Source organism: Azolla caroliniana, unplaced genomic scaffold (assembly GCF_043228905.1).
Source record: "Azolla caroliniana isolate FFs.n. ecotype wild unplaced genomic scaffold, voAzoCaro1.0.p SCAF_1, whole genome shotgun sequence".
NCBI lineage: Eukaryota > Viridiplantae > Streptophyta > Polypodiopsida > Salviniales > Salviniaceae > Azolla > Azolla caroliniana.
In genome coordinates, this window is record NW_028230436.1 from 28,984,959 (window position 1) to 29,007,912 (window position 22,954).

Here is a 22,954-nt window from a genome sequence, read left to right on the forward strand (position 1 = left end):
AGAAAAACGGTAAAATCCGTGTGTGTGTTGATTACAGGAAACTAAATGCCGCCACAATTACGGATGCATTCCCTCTTCCGTTCACGGACGGAGTACTGGATGCCGTCGCCGGTCATGAAGTTTATAGCTTTTTAGACGGGTTCAGCGGGTACAATCAAATCCGGATGCACCCGGACGACCAGGAAAAGACAGCGTTCGTCACCGAATGGGGGGTGTTTGTGGCCGAAGTCATGATGTTCGGCCTAAAAACGGCACCAGCAACGTTCCAGCGAATCATCATGGAGATCTTCGGCGAATACATTCCTGCCTTCATGCAAGTTTTCCTAGATGATTTTGCAGTCTATAGCCGGGGAAAAGACCATTTGCAGCACCTACGGTTATGCCTTGAAAAGTGCAGGTTATACCGGCTAAGCTTAAACCCAGCAAAATGCATCTTTGGGGTTTCAAGTGGAATATTGCTGGGACACATCGTAAGTAAGGAGGGCATTGCGGTCGACCCGGACAAAGTAAACGCCATACTAGGGGCACCGGCGCCGAAAACGGCCAAAGCACTAAGCCGATTTTTAGGACAAATCCGGTGGCATAGCCGGATGCTCCGTCACTTGGCGGACTTGGCGACACCATTACACACCGCGGTACATCGGACACCGTTCCAATGGACGGAGACGGAGGATAAGGCATACAATGCCCTGAAGGTACTTTTATCGCAAGCACCCGTCGTACAGCCTCCGGATTGGAGCAAGGAATTTCACGTGTTCGTGGACGCGTCCGACATCGCGATTGGCAGCGCCTTAATGCAGCTTACGGAGCCCAAATGGTACCGGCCGGTATATTACGCCAGCCGGAAGCTGTCCCAAGCGGAGAAGAACTATTCAACGACGGAACGGGAGGCCCTCGGCATGATCTACAGTGTCACAAAGTTTCGTCACTACCTATTGGGAAGGAAGTTCTCCTTCCATGTGGATCACTCGGCGCTCCTCTACTTAGTTTCCAAGGCGTCCCTGACCGGTAAGTTGGCCCGTTGGACCTTGCTGTTGCAGGAGTTCGAATTCGAGATTTTCCACCGGCCCGGTATCCAGCATGCCGTAGCAGACTACCTGAGCCGGTTAGAGTCCGGAGAACCAGGCGACGGAGTAGCGGATGAATTCCCGGACGCGGAGTTATTCCGTATCACCCCGGAAACGGCAGCGGACGACACGGTGGCATCAGAAGATAAATGGCTGACAAACATGCACCAGTTCCTAAGCACGGGCCTGCCACCGGAGGAAATGAACCGGGACGAGAGGAAACGACTGGCGGTGCAGAGCCGCAATTTCTGTCTGTTACGGGACACTCTCTACCACAAAGGAGCAGATGGAATATGGCGACGGGCAGTCCGTAGTGACGAGAAAGAAGTAATTTTACGGGAAGCACACTGTGGGGTTGCCGGAGGACACTATGCCGGGGAAGCGACGGCGAGGAAAGTATGGCAGAGCGGCTTGTGGTGGCCCACGACGTTAAAAGACGCCGTCAAGTATGCTAAGGAATGTGACCTATGCCAACGAATGGGCCAGCCTACGGAGCAAGCACGAATGCCACACCAACCGGTACTTCCACTAGAGCCATTCCAGAAGTGGGGGTTGGATTTTGTCGGACCGTTCAAGCCACCGGCAATGAGAACGGGTAATCGTTATGTCATCGTGGCAACGGATTATTGCACGAAATGGGTGGAAGCTAAGGCCCTGAGAGACAACACCGCGTCATCCACAGCAAAATTCCTATACGAAAACATTTGGTGCCGATATGGATGTCCGATTGAACTGATCAGCGACCAAGGAGGGCATTTCCTCGGCCAGGTAGTGGAAAGCTTAACAACGTTCTATGCCGTGGTGCATAAAAGAAGCACACCGTACTACCCACAGGCGAACGGGTTAGCGGAATCCACCAACAAAACGCTGCAGAACATTCTCCGCAAAATCGTCAACGAAAACCGGACGGACTGGGATACAAAGCTCAATAGCGCGCTATGGGCGTACAGAACGGCATACAAAACGAGTATCCGGACAACACCGTTCCGGTTAGCATTCGGCTTGGAAGCGGTCATGCCGGTCGAGTTCCAGGTACCAAGCTTACGGATCCAACTACGGGAACGGCTGAATGAAAAGAAGTCGGAGGAAATGCGGCTAGCAGCACTATGCGAACTGGAGGAGCAACGGCTGGCCAGCATCCTCCACATGGAACTGGAGCAACGACGACGGAAAGCGTTCGTTGACCGTCACCGAAAAGGTAACGAAAAGATGTTCGAAATCGGAAAGCCGGTTCTAGTCTTCCAAACGAGGATGGGCAAAATGCCGGGTAAACTCCGGTTCAGATGGACAGGCCCGTATTGGCTGACACGGGAATACAACGGGTCCTATCAGATAGGGACACTTGCCGGTGAAGTACTAGGCAAGTGGGTAAACGGATTTCGACTAAAACCCTATAAAGGACCGATGCCAAAGAACCCGTTTATGCAGCTCACCGGCACTACACCAGGAACCTGTCCGGGATCGGTACGGATCGATCCGGAAGAAAGAGACGACGGGGAACCCGTAGCAGAGACAAAGGAAGACACGGCAACCCGTAAGGAAAACGGTCAGGGTCCGAAGGGACCTACGGATGTGTAAGGTCACACACCGTCATTAAAGACTGAAAAAAAAAAAAAAAAAAAAAAAAAAAAAAAAAAAAACATCATTAAAAATCGAGGTATGAACGGGTGTGAAAGCGAGGCGCGAAAAGGTACGTAGTGGGCATTTAAGAGACGCCACGCTACTTAATACTAAATGGGTACACGACGTGTGCATGCTCGAAAAAGGCGCCAAAACGCACAAAGAAGAAGCAGAACGCATGGAGACCTTTTCATTTCGCGAGCCAAGAAGCACAGAAGCACCAAGACAGTGGAAGCTGAGCAAACGCGAACCTGCACGCAGAGAACCTCCGCGCTCAGAACGCTCTCTCTCTCGCTCTCACTCTCATCACCACTCTACCTCGCCATCTTCCCTCGACCTTGAAGCAGACATGGAACCCCAAACGCTGTCGGAAGCGGCCAGGAAATGGTTCAGGCAAAACGGACTGGAGGGGTTCTTGGCCATCATGGAGGCACCGCCGCACAGAGAAGCCGACCGGGTCATCAAGGAGCTCGCCACAGAGGTCATCACCGAGGAAGCGATCCGCGCGCTAACAGGCCTTCCGGAGGGAGGAATCTTTCAGATCAATAACCCAACCTCGGAGCAACTCACCCGATATTTCGGTGAGTACTCTGTTGCCGGCAAAGGCTATCGGACGCAGGGCGGCGAAGATCCGCTATTCAGGGAGATAGCTCGAGTGCTGCATGAGTACGGTCACGTGTACCCCCGACCCCCTGTCATGCCAAAAAATCGGGCAGGGATGATCATAGCCACATATGAAGGGGTCAAGGTGGACTGGCCGGTGCTGATTGCAGACGGGCTGTGCATGGCAATCGACATGGTACGAGGGAAGGACGGCAAGGAGGGCCGGAAGCTGTGGCACGCCGTAGCTCAATGGATAACATTGCTCGTGCCGCCGGTGGAGACCGTCCAGCCAAAGAAGCGGCCAAGAGTATCGGAAGGGAGCACCTCGAAGCCGGCGTCCAAACGACAGCAGCTGCTGGCGTCGAAGGCGACGAAAGGGAAGAAACGGGCCCCAGAACCGGAGGAGGTGTCACCGGTCCGACCCGTCAAAATAACCTTACGGAGACCAGGACAGAAGGAACCGGAACCCTTGACGGCACAGAAACATGCCGTGACACAGGAAGAGGAAACGGAGGAGCCAGAAGAGCACCTCCAACGACGGTCAAGAAGTAGGACCGCCGAGGCAGGAGGGGAGCGGTCGTACCCGCGAGAGGCAGAGACGCCCCCAACTCAACCTGAGCAAACCACAAGGGAAGAACCGGAACCGGTACGTAGGGAACCGGTCTTGTCGACTTCTATAGAAGAAGTCAGTCCAACGGCTCCGGAGACGGCGAGAACCGGAACTCAACAGCCGGCGAGCCCAGCCAGAGCACACGGCGGCCAAGGAGTAGAACCAGAACGGCATATGCAGGCAATCAGGCCAGACAATTCCACGATGAATGAGGCGACTCGACCAGTACAGCAACAGGGCACCAGTAGCATGTGGCTACGGTGGGTAGGCGAGCAAATCGCCGGAGTGGTCGAGTATATAGAGGCGGAAGAGAGAACGCACCAGGAACGGTTGCTCGTCACAACCGTAGATCTAGAGACAGCCCGGTCCAGAATCCGGAGCCTTGAAGAAGACTTGGACAGGATCACAAGGGAAACACAAGTCCAAGCACCGGTGACTCCGGGCAATGTACAGAATAAAGTATCAAATCAACCTGTACATAGCAATCAGACCCCGGCAACGGAAACCGTTCCGGAGAGAAATGCGGCACAAGCCCAAGAGCTTGCGGATTTAAAGGATGAGCTTGCTGCCCAAGAAGCGCTGAGGAGCCGCGAAAGAGAATTGAAGACGGCAGCGGAGGCAGAACTCAAAAAGACTGCTGAGAATCTACGCCGGGCCGAGGAGAGCTTACGGAAAGGCCACCAAGCTTACGACCGGCTCAAGGAGGAAAAGGAGAAAATGCTGCAAGAGAAGGACAAGCTCCGGAGGAACGCCGAAACAGAAGTAGAGCGCCTGAAAGAGGAACTCCGGCAGGTAAAGGACCGGGAGGACCGGAACAATCGCCAGATCAACGGCAAGCTCAAACAAAAAACGGAGGAATTTGAGCAATTGCACCGGGAGTATAAACGGTTGCAAACGGAGCACAAGGAACGGACGGATGAGCTCCGGCAAGCAGTTGATCGGACCGCAACCGCATTCGCCAAGGAACAAGCGGAAAACAGAAGACGGTTGGAAGAGGCGGAGAAGGTTCGGACAGAGCTCCTCAGGCAACAGCAGGCGGAAAAAGAAAGAGCGGCGGAGGTACTGCAGAGGCTGCAAACGACATATCAAGGGCAGCTGACGCGCTACCGAGAGCAGGCGGAGGATACGTCAAATCTCATCAAGCAGCTGAAGGAGGAGCGACAAGTGGTGGAAAGCAGAGCACAAATGGGAGCAAGTCGCATCCAAGATATCATGCGGGCCTGGTTGAACCAGACCAAGAGCTTGATCGACAACGGCTCCGTCAAATGGTGGACCAAGTGGGCCACGGACGCGGCGGAACTCCAATTGCTCCGGGCCGACGTAGAGAACCGGCGAAAGGAGGGAGATGATTGCTATATGCTGACTTCCGAGGACTTCACCGGCATAAGAGATGAGCTTGCCGAAGACTTTCAAGCCTTGGCAGAGGACCAACTAGAGCAAGTCCGGCAACTTGTAGCTCAGCTAGACGACGACAGGCTGGAGGCGCAGATCCAGTTTGAAAGCTACGAGAGGTCCCGGATCCGGGGAGAGAAAGAACGAGAACCAGTTACGGTCAACCTCAGTGATGAGGAACCGTTACTGGAAGGAGACCGGACCGGAAGCAGTCAAACGGAGATGCAGGAGCCAGAGAGACAAACTGAGCAGCCGGAGTCAGCGAAACAAATGGAGCAGCAGCAGCAAGCAGAGCAGCCGGAGCAACCTCAGTCACAACCGCAATCACAGCAGCAGCAGCAAGCACAGCCGCAACAACCACAACCGAAAGAACAAGCGGAAATTCTTGAACCAAGTATTTTGGACAATTCGGGTGAACAATGAAGGGGCCGAGAAGGGTTCGACGTACAAGGTACTGTCCCACGGGCGTGCCATGTGTTACCGGCCGGCAAGGAGTCCAAAATACGGAATTAATTATATATGGTTGTAAATGAGGATAGTGTGGACGGACGGACTGGAAACGGTATGCCGTTCCAGATCCGGACGGATCCCGAATAGGTGCGAGGGGCACCGTTTTGTACTACGGGCCGGAAACCTATTTAAAGGCCCGGACCCTATTGTAATGACAGCGGATAATTAATAGAGCTTATGATGTTTGTACTTCTGTCTTGATTTCCGTTCTGTAATCACTGTTATATCTTACGCGTGTAATTAACCAAGCAATCTAATCGTGTAACCTACGTAAGTCGGTGTAATCGTTGAATCTTAATCCTATGCCGTAATCACCCTTTGGTGAAGTGTCTCCGTGACACCTTGTGTTAGGCCTTGTCCGGCTAAGCGAATAACAAAATTTACAGAATACAAAGACCTTCGTCCTCAAGAATATAACAGTTTCTAACCAAATGTATAAGATCTTACCACCCTCGGTCATATTCAGGACTTTGAAGACATCTTTCTCTCCATGGTCCAATAGAGCACAAGCCCAAAACCCATGAGCGACATAACTACAGTCTGCAAAGAAGAAAGAAGAAACAGATCATACATACATACACATACACATTTACATACACACACTTGAATATATAAAACGAAATCTGAACTCACAGAAATAGCTGCAGGCAATCCCACAAGTGGGTCAACGAAAAATTTATTTGCAAGGGCAAGGCCGAGAAGACTACTTTGCATCCCTGATAGATTAAAAATATAGATGACTTGTGAGAAAATGTATATAGTGAGAGGTTGATCGAGATGCATGCAGCCAAACTTAACCGAAAAAAAAACCAAACTGGATTTGTAATGTGAGCAATTTCATTTACAGATGAACTATAGTTCCATAAACACATCCACATATCCTACAAGTTCACAGGAGATAATCTATCAAAACTCGAATACTCTAATTATATAGATCAAGAACAAGCATAAATTCATCCACAAGGTCACAATCTCATACACACATGGGAACATACATTATAGCATGTGACTTGTTACCCATGTATGCTATTAGTTCAATGTCAATACTTTTACCAATTAGCAAGGACAAACACATAATACGTATATATCAAATACCTATCTCAAAGGATATGGTTTTCTGCATGTTTCTTTGATGTGAGCTCTTCCAAAATACAACCCCAGGTAAGTAGAATCCGAATAGGAAACCTGTGGCATGGAAACCAATAACAACCACCAGAACTGCCAACCCAAAGGGAGACTTCAAAGCGTCAACATTCATAGCCAATGGAGAGCCTATACATAGACTGGTAATGAAAACTGAAAGAGCTGGCATCAATGGCCTTATACTTCCTGATATGGTTGCTGCAAATCTGATATGATAAACAGAAATATTCATAGTTAGATATATTCATTGCAGAGCTCCAGTTTTGAACCAAAACCATGTCAAACTCAAGGCAATAAAACAATGTTAATTTTCAAGATCCATGTCGTGGAAATCTTATTAACACCAGTACTTAAGATCAAGAATCAAGACAGGGAAAAATGATTAAAACATACTAGATGTATTAGAAACTCAAAAAATATAATTGCTTATTTCCAAAATTATGTATGTATGTGTATATATATAGTGTTGGGTCAACGTATAGGATCCTAATCACAAGAGAACTAGCATTAAACACAATGTGTTGCCCAGGTAATACATGCTGCCTCATTGTATAAGAATTAACAGTACGGCTACAAAACCAATAGAAAAACTTGCCAAGAGGAAGTATTTAAGGAAACATATGCTACTCTTTAGATATATGGTCCATTGACCTTTGTGGTTCACAAAAGTACCAAAAGATTATTTCAAAGAATGATATTCAATCCTCCATTCACTTCGGTTGTACATATTGTATGACACCTTATGAAATGACTTTTAGAATGATGTTTTTGTTATCTAAGCATGTCTTGACACACTAACAAGAGATTGTGATGAATGGAGCACTTTCCTCCAAAACCATTTGGCAAATAGAAATTTAGGCTTTACAAGATCAATGAAGGGTCTGACGACTATCCCAAAGCAGTTCTAAAGTTCACATTATACATATCTGATCAGTCGGTTTTAGAGGGATTGGTGTGAAAGATACAGTCTGACTGAAAAGTTGATATCATTGGCACCAAAATCATTCATTTCGTCAGTGGATTAGTGTGCTTTTGTCTGGCACTGGCAAACAGGGATCCTGAGAAGCAATCTCAAAAAACATGGAAAAAGGTTGAGAGGGAACAACATAGCATAAATGTTGCTGGGCATTGTCCTAACTGGTATGATTTCAACTCTAGATCATCCATGGATGGAAGATTGAAAATATCTTTTAAAAATGCAAAAAAAAAATTTGCAGGTAAAAAAAAGTATTAGCTTACATATTTGATACGGAAATCTGCCAATAGATGGGAAAAACTTTGAAGTTTTCTCCCTTCAGATCAAGAGAAAAATAGAGTTTGTCTAGTTATACAACTAAAGACCAAAAGTTAGCATTATACGGCCCTGAACTTACTTGTTTATCACAATTCCAGCAGCAATAGGACCCACCACAATCTGAGTAATATTGATGATCATTCCATAAGCATCTATTGGCAGTCGTTTCCCTAGCAGTACCGATGTAAGAGCTGGCGTCACAAATACAGCTGTTGCTGTTGAAAGAGAAGTCATCACAATACTCAGTGGAGCCATAGTTGGCTCCACCAAAAATGTTGCATAATTAGAAAGCTGTGCACCACTGACGCAAGAAACTAGAATTATCCCAGTCCCTAAGATGTAAGCAGAGAAATTTCTCTATTTCTGTCTCTTTTTTTTCATGAAAAATCGCTGCATTCATGCTCTCTCTCCCTCCCTCTCCTCTCTCTGCTTTATTTTACCAGTCTTCTATATGATTCACATCAACATAACATTTGGCCTCATAAACCACTTCCGAGGAAGCTTCCACTGTCTCATATGGGTCAGAAGATTTAGAGCAGCTCTATTATCAGATGTTTGGAGATGTTTTACTAGAGATCTGTGGATTAAGAGAATCTCTCTTAAAGAATAAACGGCCAACAGAACTTGTACAAAGGCAAATGTTAGTTTTCACCAGATGGTCATGTCAAGAGACCTCAGACCAAGCATAATCAGCACCTTCTAGTGGGATATTGCTTGAGGCAGCAATCCATTTTGTTCATTCCAGATGGCCAAGGATACTTAGTTTTTCAGATTTAACCTGCATCAGAGGATACATTGCATCATTGACTGATATCAAGAATGATCACCCAGGTGGTTCACTAGGACATGTTATATGGCATCATCCAATGCGAGAGTTTAATGGTTGATCCACTCACAGTCTGGATCTAACAGATATGTATTTATTTTGTACATTGCATCCTCCACATTTTTGTAATCCGCAGTCCTTATTAGTGTCTATTCATCAGAGGCTAATTACATAAAGTAATATCCAGTTTAGGCACGATTTGATTTTGCTTTAAGTTACCAGACTTGTATAAGATTCACACAGATGTAACATTGACCTCATAGACCACTTTGGACTTTAATTTACCAGACTTGTATAAGATTCACACAGATGTAACACTGACCTCATAGCGTTTCATTTCATTTCTCTCTTTCTTTTCATAATGGGTACCTGTGTTAATTACTATGTTGCGTAAAGGTCAACAAAACAACTACATGTGCCTAAGAAAGAAATCAAAGAGATGGCTGCATGAAATTATGTCATAGATATAAACACATCAATCCACAGGTAACAAACTCCCAAATGTACACGGATACAAGTGGCAATTTGTTTTGCATTCTCAATGATGCAAGGGGCCACCAAAATATCAACGATGGATGAACCTCAGTTTGTACAGTAGGCGGAGACCAGAAGATCATGTTTTCAACACCTAGATTCCAGTATCATCTAGTAAAGTAGTGCATAGAGTAAGGTTTGAGCCCAGGTCCATGACTTGAAATCTTGGCTTACCAAGTAGAACCATAATACGAAAACAAACAAAAAATCCATATGATGCATAGGATATTGAGTCACCTTACACGTGGGTTCTAATATGCAGAGGGAGTCTAAATATCTATGTGATAATCTGTTGTTTCCCACTCAGTCTTCACAGTTTGCAATGCATAGATAAACAGAACATTCAAAAAGCTATTATACACTCGCAATCTATTTTCATCATTTTCAAATGTCTCAGAGGGATGGAAAAGGTCCAAAACAATAACCATTCTAGTTTTCAGAATAACAGTCATACCTATTGCTTGTGGAAGATGCAAATAAGAGACTGCCAAACTTGCAAAAAAAACACCAAGTAATGGCTTTAAGATAAATTGACCCAAGTACCCGACCATTATCACTCCCGGTCTTTGCAACGAGAGGATAAAATCTGATGCTTCAAAATTAATACCTACAGCAAACATCAAGAATCCAAGTGCTGGTGCATAATATCTGCAATGAACAACATGTGAAGGCTTATTTTATTGACTAAAATATTTAAAGTTAAACTGTGCCAAAAATTCCTGTGGAGATCATTTCAACAGATGAAAAATACTTTGCAAGCTGGCTCAATATTGCTTCCTAGTCCGAATAAAGGCCATTTAGAAGGTTGTTAATCTACCATTTGTGTCTAGTTTTCAATCAATTTAATGCTTTCACACGTTCTTTTATGACCTTGACCACAACCATATACTGTAAGACGGCATTATCTCATGTATACAAATACGCATCAGATCTATTAATTCTCTAGAAGCATGATGCAATATGCCATATGATAAACAATTTCAAAGATAGTTCGCTAAAGAGATTCAAGTGAATGTATTATTCAAAAGCTATGACAATTAAATGTTGGCATCTTTCAGAAAATGCTCTTTAAAAGAGTATAGTCAACAATAAATGGACTAGTTGATAACATATTTCATGCATATTTCCATGAAGCAAACCAAGTAAGAGATTCTGTGGAATATGAAAGCACACAACTATAGATGCAGGTACGATTTTATCAGAAAAAGCCATGGTTGATTAATTGATTGATTGATTTTTAATATCCATAGATGACCAATTGCGATCTATGAGATGGGGCCTAGCCCATGTGAGGATCAAACTTGGGTTCTCGCATTTTATTAAGATAATCTCCTTGGCATCATATGTAAACATCTTTCATCTTACAATCAACTTCCCAATCATGTCCCAAAACAGGTGGTTCTCCTAGACACTGATACGACCTTGTGTTTTGTTATGGTAAATTTGAGTGAGAAAAGGAAAATCATAAAGGAAATTTCAAAATCCCAAGTTATAGAAGAAATCAACCTGTTGGTGAACCATGTAAAACAAGGTGGAAACACAAATGCCAGTACAGTGCTTGCCATTATGACTTGAGGAAGGAAAGAACTTGCATTTTGGATAATATTCCACGCTTTGCCATTTGGAGTCCTTTCAAAAGTCTGCCAAAATCAGTTCTGGACTGCAATGACAAAACATATATTGTATAAAGCAACTCCTCTGCTACAAAGAATTTGAAAAAAAAAATCTGTTTCTTTTTTCTTGATCAGCACATCAACTTGTTATACAAGTAGGATAATAATATAAAACTATCAAAGCTTTCCCAAACAACTGCTCTCAGAAGCTGATTTCAAGGAAGATATGACCGATTTAAGGAGCACATAAATAGATACGTCAGCCTCGAAGCCCATCTGCATTCACAGTATCAGGATGTCTTCACATAAGAGTAAATTACCATTCTTTGTCTATATGAAGGAAAACAGAAACATGCACTGCATGCAACAAAGATGTATGATGTCATCCCTAGTCCCACCAAGGAAGGAGGTACCCACAAATGGAGACTATGAAATCCAGCACATCTCTATTTATGGATATTTTTATTAAAAGGTCTATATGTATAGTTCTTCACTGTATGAAGGTTTCCATCATATGACTCTTTATGCCCTTCTAACAAATCAATAAAACTTTGAAATGCTTTGTTTGAAATGCAGCCACAAACTCTATATTTAAGGATGAAACGAATAGTTGTGCTGCATTTGTGTATGATACTTGTGCACAATTCTTCCCTCTCTTATGGGGTACCAAAGATCAATTCACCACTAAATTTACTGAACATTTTGGTTATATTCAATAAAGTTTTTTCTGCAATGTGTACTTGAAGAACGTTATACTGGGAACTATAAGTTCATTGCTCTATGATGTAATAGAGGAGCTCGTATTTTCATCGTATGGGTTTTTAACAGCTCGTACATTCATCCAAACCATAGATTTACACACACATTGCAAACGGAATTGAATATAAACAAAGGCAGTTGATGTTGTTACCTTAGGGTTACTATTTCAATGAGTAAAAGCACCATTCTCAAGAGGCAGCATCTGACAAAGAAAGTAAAAGTGGGAACCTAAAAGGAAACAGCTTGTATGGACAAAAAGACAGATCCAAGGCACCTTTTCTTTAGGCAGTTCTCCTCCATTCTGACCAGACAAGGAAGAAGAAGAAAAAGAAACTGGACAAATCCTTCTACTGCATCGATACAAACGTGGCAATGGGACACCTGATTTGTTGCACTCTTAGATTTCCTTTTCCAACGCTTAAAATCCTATTCCAAATGCTTAAAATTTTCTCTTCAAATGCTCAAACGGTCCTATTCATATGCTCGTTCAAAAGCTTAAATTGTGCCGTGAAAGTAATAACAGTACATATGCTTAAATTCTGTATAATCATGGTTGGCATGAAGAAAATTATCGTTTCTAGATCTACTGTGAGGCTCAATACCGTGTAGTTTATATTTATATGACTATGAAGATTTTCGGTTGATCTTTATGAGCGCCAATCCTTAGATTCACATACTCGAATTCTCACACATTGCATTCTTAAAATTTCCTTTCAAATCCTTAGATTCCCTTTCTCTAAATTGCTTAAATTTTTAATTTGCCAAATGCTCAAAATAACTTCTTTATTCATATGAACAATTTGCAATATGGGAAAACTTAACCTGTATCCAATTTCTCATTTTCCCATTTAAAAACAATAATCTCTTTCAAAATGATCAAAAATCCATTATCACATAACCAAAAACCCAAATAAGATTGATCTAAACTTACTTGAACCGAAAAAGTAGGACTGTGGAGAGGGAAGGCGAAGGAGATGGAGATGGAGACGGTGGGAAGAAGGGAGAGTTGCAAAATATCTTATAGAGCAATGTTTATCAACAGGTGAAGCTCTGCACAGGAGAGCCATAGCTGTGGGAAGTTCTTCTTTTTCGCCTTCTTCTTCGTTATCGAGAGAGAGAGAGAGAGGGTGTGGAATGATTATTTCTCCTTGAATTGTAGAGAGTGCGAGTGTGTGTGGGGAGGGAGGGGGGCGTACGTTTGCGTTTGCGTTTGCGTTTGCGTTTGTATGAGAATGATTTCAATTTTTAAATATCAGGGGAGATTCTACAAATTTCCACAAACTACATACATATATTTATTTTCCAATGTCATGGAGGTCAATATTTTTTTGTATGCCACGCAAAGGTTGCGATTTCGATCGAGTTTTTGGCTACTACTAGGAATAATTTTTACGCATACTTCTTCATTAATTTGAATCACAAACATGCACTTAGAAACATGTGATTCCTTCCACCCTGCATTCACAAATTTCATATTGTGTATTATATATTCGATCATCGTCTTCAAAATGTCTTTTGTTAACTAGAATGCATGAGTTAGTTGTGTTTCCCTCGCATATCTTTGTTTAATCTAGTGCATGGCTTCATATATGAGCAAGACCATTACATGCTAATGTACGATACGAAAATACTACCTTCAACAGACATTTTTTGTATACATCTACAATTTACCTTATTTATATTCTGAAAGTCAAATGGTTTTGCAAAATTACTAACAAAGCTTCTAGTTTTTAACGTAATGATACAATTGAGGGTTTGGGTCTTCTGAGACAAGTTTGATGTTCCCCGCATTTGTTGGTATTCATAACTTCTTTGACAAGTTTGAGAATGCAACGACACGTGTGTCATAGAGGACAACCAAAGATGAATGTAGGTTTGGTGTGAATATCAGCAATAACGTTAAAGTTGTGTTTTTTAGTACCCCAAAAGGAAGAAAACGGAAGTGCATATAATCGTTCATATAGTGAGTGCATATAATCAAGGAAAAGAGATAGATTGATCATATATTTACCTTGAGGGGGAACATTCTAGAGGAATCAAAGGAATACTGTAAGGGTAATGATCTATGATAAAAGATTAAGGGGTGTAGGTAAGAGGAGCTAATGTTGGGGCCCCAAACATGAACGTTTTATTTTTATTTTTAAAGAAGATATATTGTCATTAGTGTAAACATTTTACAATATTTTAAACATTTTATACAAGGATTCGGCGGGGGAAACAACCATTTCGAAGGTTGAAAATGGTTGTTTCGTCGTAATTGGATGTCACGAATGGAGTACTTGTTCAGACGATAAGAAACTCATGTCGTTGAGCAATTTTAGCATCAAAATCTCCAACTATACCATCCCAAACATGAACGTTGTATGGTGACAGATTGCCCTTATGCTATTGAACACAATATAAGGGCCATTGGATATGCCGACCATAAATGGTATATTGATCCAATGATAGAGGAAATAAGGGCACATTGGAAGTCGTGGGTCTTGGCTAAAAATCCAGTATTTAGATTAGATTGGAACTCAATTATTTATCAATGGACATATCCTTTTATGGCTAACAAGTTCAATTTCTTCCAATATTTTGTACCGTTGGGAAGACATGTGCTTTCATACACACGTGATGTGTTACCGACTGCATTTCAATATTGGAATCAACAAGGTATTACTCCCCAAATCCTTGCAAACTTATGGGCTATCTTTTGGGCAAGAAAATAACCACACCAAATATTGCATGTGCAATGGTTACTTGTACACTGACCAAGCCTTGCCAGGACACGTGATTGCATAGGATGGGAGTATCTTCTGGTTGTGCTCGATGCCATTTACAAACGGAAACTCAAAAACATTGTTTATGGGAATGCATTGAGTCTCAACTGATATGGCATCGTCTCCTTAGAAATTTTGCTAACTATTTTCCCCCATTGGTTTTCACTTGGGGCATGGTGGTTTCGACATCACTTGTTCGTGATGCGTTCCATCGTGACACCGAATCTATGGACCATGGATTTTACACTAAATCTAGAAGTGTTCATACATCACCATTGCTATCATTATAGTTTTCAGGAATACGGAAGGAAGTCCAACCAATATGGGAGATATTGAGTAGTACCACTGTATATCACATCTAGAAGGCTTGGTGCTCTCTTGTTTTCCATCAACTTAAAACATCACCAGCTAAATTGGTTTCAAAAAATTGGTTAGACATAGTTCATACTCTGGAGGGTCAATGGGATGGTCTAGTTGAGATTCTGGTGCTAAAATTGCTCGACGACACGAGTTTCTTATCGTTTGGACAGCCACTCCATTCATTACATCCAATTACGACACTCCTTATTGGCATTTTCAGCCTCCAGGAAAAAAAAACACGAACGTTGTCCAATGGCTATCATGGACTAATATGGGAAGTGAGGTGATGCGATGGGAAAGAAGAGCACAAATGCATGTGAGGCGAGGTGGGGCATGATTAGTGGAGTATATGAGTTGAGTTAATAATTAGCATGGGTGGTGTTGTTGTGGGGCATCCCAACGATTGGTTCTGCGAGCGAGCGGGCGGGCGGGCGAGGGAGGGGGGGACGGACAAATAGACACCCTTATATGTACATGGATGTATGTATGTATGTATGGATGGATGAATGTATGTATGTACATATGCATGCATGTATGTATGTACGGATGTATGTACTAATGTATGGATGTATGTATGTACTAATGTATGTATGTGTGGGGTGATGCGAGGCGCATCCATCCATCCATCCGAGGTAATGGGAATGCGTGAATTTGTGTCGGTCAATGTGTGGGATGGATAGCAATGGAAAGTAGTAGAGATTTCCACGTGTGTGCGTGTGGGACGTCGGATAAGGATCTAACGGTGAGGAGGCCAACCACGAAAGGCATTGCGGGTTTAGGGTTTACTATATATTTATCCAATTTATGCGTAAGCCCTAACTCTATAACGAAGCTTCGAACCCTAATTCTCATCTGCCTTGTTCTGCGATTCGCGGGTACCTGCAGGTAAGCTATGGCTCCTCCTTCTTCCTTCTTTTCTTTCTCTCCTCTGTTGCTGTTGGTTTCCCTTCCTTTCTGTCGCGGATTCTCCTTTCTCTTGCAACTACGGGCTTACTTTCATCTGTTATATGAACGTTTACGTGTATACCTTCGTTTGTCTCCTAAAAGAGAGAGCTTGCCAATGCTGACTCATTACCTTCAATCTGTTGTTATTGTCTCTAGCATTCCGTGCGAGAGAGACGAGCTTCAGATAATGTTTCGTTCTTCTCTCTTAAGTGGACGGATCTCTATGTTACTATTTTTTTTCTTCATCAAAACGAGGTCTTGATCTGATGATGCCTCGTATCTCTCCAATCTGATATTGGTACTGATGATACTTCTCTCAAATCCAATCTGGTTTTGATCGGTTCATTTGTCTCAATAAGGGGATCTTCTCGATCTGTCCAGATTTAATCTCTTCATTGTCATTCCAGTATGTTTTGATGCTTTGGTCTATCGTCCGTCTTAATCTCATGTTTCCGTAAGTTCTGATCTTAACATCCTCACCCATGTTAATGCATGGGTGGTTATTGAGTAAATATAAAAGGAAACCTTACAGCAAGAGTAGTTTTAGGTTTTGCGATATCGAAGTTTAAATCAGGGAAGAATCTTTCAGTGAATCATATTCTTTAGTAGATCTATTAAAGATCCCAGGATACGGAGGTAATATGTAAGTGGATGTTATGGATCAACCAGTAAATGATCGAGACTGTTGCAGTGGAGAAGGCTGTGGTTTAATTACGAGGAAGTGGAGAAGTCTTTTGGGGCAAAAATCTGCTTTCCTGTGGTTCCTAACCTTTGTTTAGATCTTACGTGTTTTGTTCTTCCTTTCTGCATCCATCGATTTGTTTTTATGGAATACGTTGCCTTTTTTGTGTCATCTTCTCACTGTTTGCCTCTTCTTTATACGCCCTGCATATTTCCTATGCTCGACTGTCAAACATCTTAGGAGCTAGTAACAGATTACCAGTTGCTAGATTTCCATTATTTCTTACTGATGGGCTTTTGCATTATCAAAATATATCTTTTGCGCCATTTATTTTTACATTGTTTTTTTGATGACTCGTAACAAATATTGTATTTGATTTAATGCACTTCATAATTCATGGTTAGGTTGAATGAATGAACGAATGCATGCATGGATGAATCTATGGCTACATGTTTGCATTATGAACACACTAAGATTGCTTTATCATTATTGTGTGCAGCCATGGGGAAGGAGAAGACACATATCAACATTGTTGTTATCGGCCATGTCGACTCGGGGAAGTCCACAACAACTGGGCATCTCATTTACAAGCTTGGTGGCATTGACAAGCGTGTGATTGAGAGGTTTGAGAAGGAGGCGGCTGAGATGAACAAACGGTCATTCAAGTATGCTTGGGTACTGGACAAGCTCAAGGCTGAGCGGGAGCGTGGTATCACCATTGATATCGCCCTCTGGAAGTTTGAGACCACTAAATACTACTGCACTGTCATCGATGCACCTGGCCACCGTGACTTCATCAAGAACATGATCACTGGAACTTCCCAGGTACACTTTCAACAACAGAGATTCAGAGTTGTGTCAGGTCTTTCTGACTTTTTCGTAATTTGTACAATTGTTTTCAGTCCTGCGTAGTATCTGACATGTTTAGGGATGGGTTTTTTTCCGAGCTCTTTCTTGTGTTAACCCTACATTTTGGTTTGTTTCATGTGTGCTTTTGGAAGTGATCGGATTTGTTGTCTTTTCCAACAGGCTGATTGTGCTGTCTTGATCATTGATTCAACCACTGGTGGCTTTGAGGCTGGTATTTCTAAGGATGGACAGACACGTGAGCATGCACTGCTTGCTTTTACACTTGGTGTGAAGCAAATGATTTGTTGCTGCAACAAGGTTAGTGGTTCCTACGTGAACTGAGTGAAACCATTGTTACATGTATGTATATTATCCACATCTTATTGAATCCGCTGGATTTATGTTTGCTTCCATCAGATGGATGCCACCACTCCCAAGTATTCTAAAGCGAGATATGATGAGATCACAAAGGAAGTATCAACATATCTCAAAAAGGTTGGATACAACCCTGAGAAGATTCCATTTGTTCCGATATCTGGTTTTGAAGGTGACAATATGATAGAGAGGTCTAGCAATCTTGATTGGTATAAAGGTCCTACTCTACTAGATGCGCTGGATATGATTCAAGAGCCAAAGAGGCCATCTGATAAGCCTCTTCGCCTACCCTTGCAAGATGTGTACAAGATCGGTGGTATTGGCACTGTGCCAGTGGGACGAGTGGAGACTGGCATAATAAAACCTGGTATGGTGGTTACCTTTGCACCGACAGGACTGACAACTGAAGTTAAGTCTGTGGAAATGCATCATGAAGCGCTCTTAGAGGCTCTCCCTGGTGACAATGTTGGCTTCAACGTGAAGAATGTCGCTGTCAAGGATCTCAAGCGTGGGTATGTTGCCTCTGATTCCAAGAATGACCCAGCCAAGGAAGCTGCAAACTTCACATCTCAGGTGATCATAATGAACCATCCTGGACAGATCGGGAATGGTTATGCCCCAGTTCTTGATTGCCACACGTCACACATTGCAGTGAAATTTGCCGAGATTCTCACCAAGATTGATAGAAGGTCTGGTAAAGAGATTGAGAAGGAACCAAAGTTCTTGAAGAATGGTGATGCTGGATATGTGAAGATGATCCCGACTAAACCCATGACTGTTGAGAGTTTTGCTGAGTATCCTCCTCTTGGACGTTTTGCTGTTCGTGACATGAGGCAGACTGTGGCAGTTGGTGTCATCAAGGCAGTTGAGAAGAAAGAACCTAGTGGAGCGAAGGTCACTAAAGCTGCTGCGAAGAAGAAATGAATTATTGCTACTGCTACTGCTACTACTATCCAAGAGTGTCGTCTTGGTTTTACTTTTTTCATCTGTTTTTTCTTTGTTTGTGTTTGGGTAGTCCGTATGTTGTCATCAAGGGTCTTGCAGACTTGGGTTTTGGATCGACGGTGGCAGGGTTTTTTGTTTTTCTACTATAGTTATTTATCATTTGCTGTACTGGATGATCTATCAAGTATGAATTTCTAAATACATAATATTATTTAAATGAAATTCAAGTGTTTTTATGTTTTTATCATTGGCTACTAGAAATGCTTGATCAAGTATGATGAACATCATAGTAGTTTATTGCTTAAAAGTTTATTACAGTTTTGTGCTTGTGGTTTTGTTATTGAGGATGATTCGACAGTCTAGATCTACTAATGTCTGCTGGAAAACATGATTTGTCTAGATCTACTATTGTCTGCTGTATGTCTTCATAGAAGTGAACAAATGTTTATGCAGATATCCTGACAAATGGTTGCGAGCTATATTCTGGGGTAAATTTGTGTGGGTTGTCTTGAGATGATGATAGTGTATTAATGGTGTTATTTGAGTTTGGTATTGTCTTTGATTGGGAGTTGCTGAAAAGATTTGATTTCAATAGATTGGCTTGTATGTCTTCAAAGAAGGTGACATTGTGTAATCTGACATGACATGCTGTGGGTTTCAGCTAAATTTTGGGGTTGGGTTTAGTCAATGTCTTCTGCAAATGTTGTATGGCCGCATGGTGTAATCTGATGGAAAAACTTCGTTAGATGTGCAATTCTTAGAATATGACTTCTTAGTTTAAATGGTTGAATGTTTGATTAAATCATTCACAACGTTCAAATGTTTGTAGGTTATGCCAAACATTTTATTCATTACATTTGTATGTCTGATTTTTGAATGAATGTGTGTATTCTGAAAGGGTTGTGATAAAGTCCTTTGACTTTGCAAGGAGAGGATATAAGACGTCTTGTAGAATGCTTGCTACACACTTATTCTAATGAAGAAAATGTCTTGTGTTGGAGACTTAGTAGTTGTCTTCTGAACTTGGTGTTGTGAATGGTTGCCAACTATCTACGACCAATAAGATCGAAAGGTTCTACCTTTAGAGAGAAGGGAAGCTGAACCCTTTTATGTGAAGTCTTTCCTTTCTTTATGCTTTGTCCTTTTTTTTATCTTGCTTTGCTTTTGCGAATTTTGTTTGAAGTTGTATTTCAAAGTATCATTCACTAAGTGATTTTCTTTGTGCCTTCAATTTGTTTGTCCTTCACCATTGTGATGAAATGGTTGGTTTTCATTTGTTTGTTGCATTTTCTCATTGGATATTTTGGAAAAATACTTCATTCCTCCCTAACACATTCGTACAAGTACATAGTCTTATCTTTTGGTGTTTGTAGATGAGAACACACCTCTATTCTTATAGTTGAGACTCAACTTCAACTTGAGAGCACCATAAACAAACACAACATTATAGTAATTACAATTTGGTCAAAAGGTTGCATCCTAAAAGAGATTGTAAACACTAATATGCATTTCTTTAGTGATATGTACTTGGAGACAACACGAAAGATTTGGGGGGGTGATGATCCCCTTATCTACATAATCCATGGTGCATTGATATGCACGTGATGGCACGCATCATATTAAAAGGGTTCTAATTGTAGAGGACAACATCAAGTTTTGGCACAAGGACATTAAATAATTTCTTTCTCACATTGTTGTGGCACATCACCATTAAATCATTGCTTTCTCACATTGTTGTGGTCAATTCTCATATTATGAAGATAGACAATGACAATGAGTTACTCAAATGATTTCAACCCCCCCCCCCCAAATGAAATACGAAAGTGTGTCACATTTAAAGCTCAACACAAGGTATTGGTATAATTTAGGGAAATCAAGGACTATTTGTGATGGCAAATTGCAACTAGGTAGTCATGTGAACCCAATACCAAGTGCATAATGTGAATTCAACAGAAGAAAGGTATCGGGGAGAATCGACGAGGATCAGAAAATGACCTATTCGATGGCAGGTGTGTAATCTCATGTGAACCTAACATATAAAAGTATAACTACCTAACATAGAAAAGTACATAGTTATGAGGAGAGTACTAACTTGGAATGCATCCCATTGGCTATTTTGAGCATTGACATCAACCTAGTAGTAGTACTAAAAAGATAAAACACGAAAAAAAATAGTGTGATATGATGACCCCAAATCATAACGCATGGACACTTGGAAGACATGCAAAGAACCCAAGTCTATAATATAAGAATGTTAGCAATGTTCTTTACAGCACTGTGTGTATCGTTTGCTAATGATTCAGTGATTAAGAGAATTATAAGAGTATTTACTTCTAGATCTTTTAGATTATATATTATTTTCATTAATAACACTTCATAATCATGCCTGGCTTGACGCTTGGTGATACCATCCCGAATGTGGAAGCCGATTCGACTGTCGGACACCTCAAGCTCTACGATTACGTGGGCGATAATTGGGCCATCATTTTCTCTCACCCTGGTATGGTAGTGCTTCCTTCTTCAATTCAAAGATCCGACTATATTTCATTTCATTACTTAAAATGCTAAAAATGGCTCCATACATTCATTATTTTTCTCTTAATGCATAAATTGGATAAAGAAAATGTGAACATAGGGGCTAATAATATATAGAAACTATTTGTATAATTGGAAGTAAATAGTAGTAATATATATACATATATATATTTTCATAACCAATTGTGGCAGCCGATTTCACACCCGTGTGTACTACGGAGTTGGGGAGCGTGGCCAAATATGTTCCCGAATTTGAGAAGCGGAACGTGAGAGTGGTCGGGATCTCCAACGATTCCGTCGACCAACACAAGTCTTGGATCAAGGACATCGAGGCCTTCTCGGTAAATGAAAGCAATCCTCTCTCTCTCTATATATATATATTGTTGACCAAAGGTTCTTGCTTGATCTGTTTCCTTGTTTTTTTATTGTTATGTAGCCCGGGGTTTCGATCAGCTATCCTATCCTCGCGGACCTTGACAGGAAGATAACCTCGCAACTCAACATGACGGATCCCGACGAGAAGGATGCATCTGGCAATCCTCGGCCTTCTCGGGCCCTTCATGTCATGGGTCCCGACAAGACGGTAAAAAAAACCATCTCTTTTTATTATTATTCCAATCACGATAAAATAAAAAAGAACCAAGGTTCCTTAAGAGATTTTTTTAAAAGGTGGAAAAATCCTAAACCCTAAACCCTACCAATTGTTTCCCAACACCAACTCCGACTACTTTAGATTTTTATACCCAATACGCTTTATATATAGGTAAAATTGAGCTTCCTTTACCCGGCGACGACCGGGAGGAACTTTGAGGAGGTGATTAGATGCTTGGATGCTCTTCTATTGAGTGCAAAGAAGAAGGTGGCTACGCCGGCTAACTGGAAGCCGGGGCAACCCGTGTTGATCTCGCCCTCGGTCTCGGATGAGGAGGCCAAGACGATGTTCAAGAGCTATGATAAGGTGGATTTGCCGTCGGGCAAAGGCTATATCCGCTTCACTACGGATGTCTAGACAAATGATAGGATTCCTCCCCCTCCCCTTTCTCTTCTATTTTCAAACATAAAAAGAGATCATTATTATGTTGTTAAAAAAAAAGAATATAAACATCCCAAACCCATGGGCAGTTAAAAAAAAAGAATATAAACACCCCAAACCCATGGGCAGGCAAAGACATTTTGATTCAATAAGCACAGAAGTTGTTTTCTTGTTGGTAGGGTAAGACATTTTCTGTTGTGAATATAATAAAAGAGAGAACAAACTCTATATTTCATAAAAAGAGAAATATGACCCCATGTTTGGTTTGGAAAGGCCCATTAAGTAACTTCTTTCTGCTCTTTAGAAATATGACCCCATGCGTGGAACCCATCAGTACCTTCTTTTTTGCTCTTTAAGGGTGTCAAATAAATCTTTCTAATTTTGCTCTTTAGCTTATCAGTAGGCAAATAGACACTTTGATACCTCCATATTTAATAAAAAGAGAAATCATATGGCCCCATGTTTGAGAAGGCCCAGAAGTATTTCTTTTTTGC

At 42.0% G+C, this 22,954-nt stretch overlaps 3 protein-coding genes across 3 annotated transcripts; 2 read left to right on the forward strand and 1 right to left on the reverse strand.

The window, feature by feature from the left end:
* Positions 1–6,183: 6,183 nt before the first annotated feature.
* Positions 6,184–13,086, reverse strand: LOC147869506 (putative sodium/metabolite cotransporter BASS5, chloroplastic). The gene is made up of 8 exons (XM_087330220.1): positions 12,903–13,086; positions 12,246–12,352; positions 11,106–11,239; positions 10,054–10,247; positions 8,319–8,571; positions 6,898–7,151; positions 6,436–6,518; positions 6,184–6,342 (listed from the first exon to the last, which is right to left on the reverse strand). The coding sequence occupies exons 1-8, from the start codon at positions 13,036–13,038 to the stop codon at positions 6,265–6,267; spliced, it is 1,239 nt and encodes a 412-aa protein (XP_087186346.1). The 5' UTR covers positions 13,039–13,086; the 3' UTR covers positions 6,184–6,264.
* Positions 13,087–15,880: 2,794 nt separating this feature from the next.
* On the forward strand, positions 15,881–19,134 carry LOC147869507 (elongation factor 1-alpha). Its single transcript, XM_087330232.1, has 4 exons — positions 15,881–15,981; positions 17,223–17,548; positions 17,753–17,890; positions 17,990–19,134. Exons 2-4 carry the CDS (start codon positions 17,225–17,227, stop codon positions 18,869–18,871), a joined length of 1,344 nt encoding a protein of 447 aa, XP_087186358.1. The 5' UTR covers positions 15,881–15,981; positions 17,223–17,224; the 3' UTR covers positions 18,872–19,134.
* A 2,118-nt stretch (positions 19,135–21,252) lies between these two features.
* On the forward strand, positions 21,253–22,472 carry PER1 (1-cysteine peroxiredoxin 1). The gene is made up of 4 exons (XM_087338722.1): positions 21,253–21,392; positions 21,620–21,768; positions 21,864–22,010; positions 22,191–22,472. The coding sequence occupies exons 1-4, from the start codon at positions 21,275–21,277 to the stop codon at positions 22,434–22,436; spliced, it is 660 nt and encodes a 219-aa protein (XP_087194848.1). The 5' UTR covers positions 21,253–21,274; the 3' UTR covers positions 22,437–22,472.
* Positions 22,473–22,954: the final 482 nt, after the last annotated feature.

Excerpts from the sequence above, each read along its gene's own strand:
- LOC147869507 (XM_087330232.1), top strand. The coding sequence starts at position 17,225 with ATGGGGAAGGAGAAGACACATATCAACATTGTTGTTATCGGCCATGTC. Across the intron at positions 17,549-17,752 it reads TGATCACTGGAACTTCCCAG|GCTGATTGTGCTGTCTTGAT; the intron begins GTACACTTTCAA and ends CTTTTCCAACAG. Across the intron at positions 17,891-17,989 it reads TGATTTGTTGCTGCAACAAG|ATGGATGCCACCACTCCCAA; the intron begins GTTAGTGGTTCC and ends TGCTTCCATCAG.
- LOC147869506 (XM_087330220.1), bottom strand. The coding sequence starts at position 13,038 with ATGGCTCTCCTGTGCAGAGCTTCACCTGTTGATAAACATTGCTCTATA. Across the intron at positions 12,353-12,902 it reads GTCCTACTTTTTCGGTTCAA|GTGTCCCATTGCCACGTTTG; the intron begins GTAAGTTTAGAT and ends GCAACAAATCAG. Across the intron at positions 11,240-12,245 it reads GAGAACTGCCTAAAGAAAAG|ACTTTTGAAAGGACTCCAAA; the intron begins GTGCCTTGGATC and ends TGATTTTGGCAG.
- PER1 (XM_087338722.1), top strand. The coding sequence starts at position 21,275 with ATGCCTGGCTTGACGCTTGGTGATACCATCCCGAATGTGGAAGCCGAT. Across the intron at positions 21,769-21,863 it reads AGGACATCGAGGCCTTCTCG|CCCGGGGTTTCGATCAGCTA; the intron begins GTAAATGAAAGC and ends ATTGTTATGTAG. Across the intron at positions 22,011-22,190 it reads TCATGGGTCCCGACAAGACG|GTAAAATTGAGCTTCCTTTA; the intron begins GTAAAAAAAACC and ends CTTTATATATAG.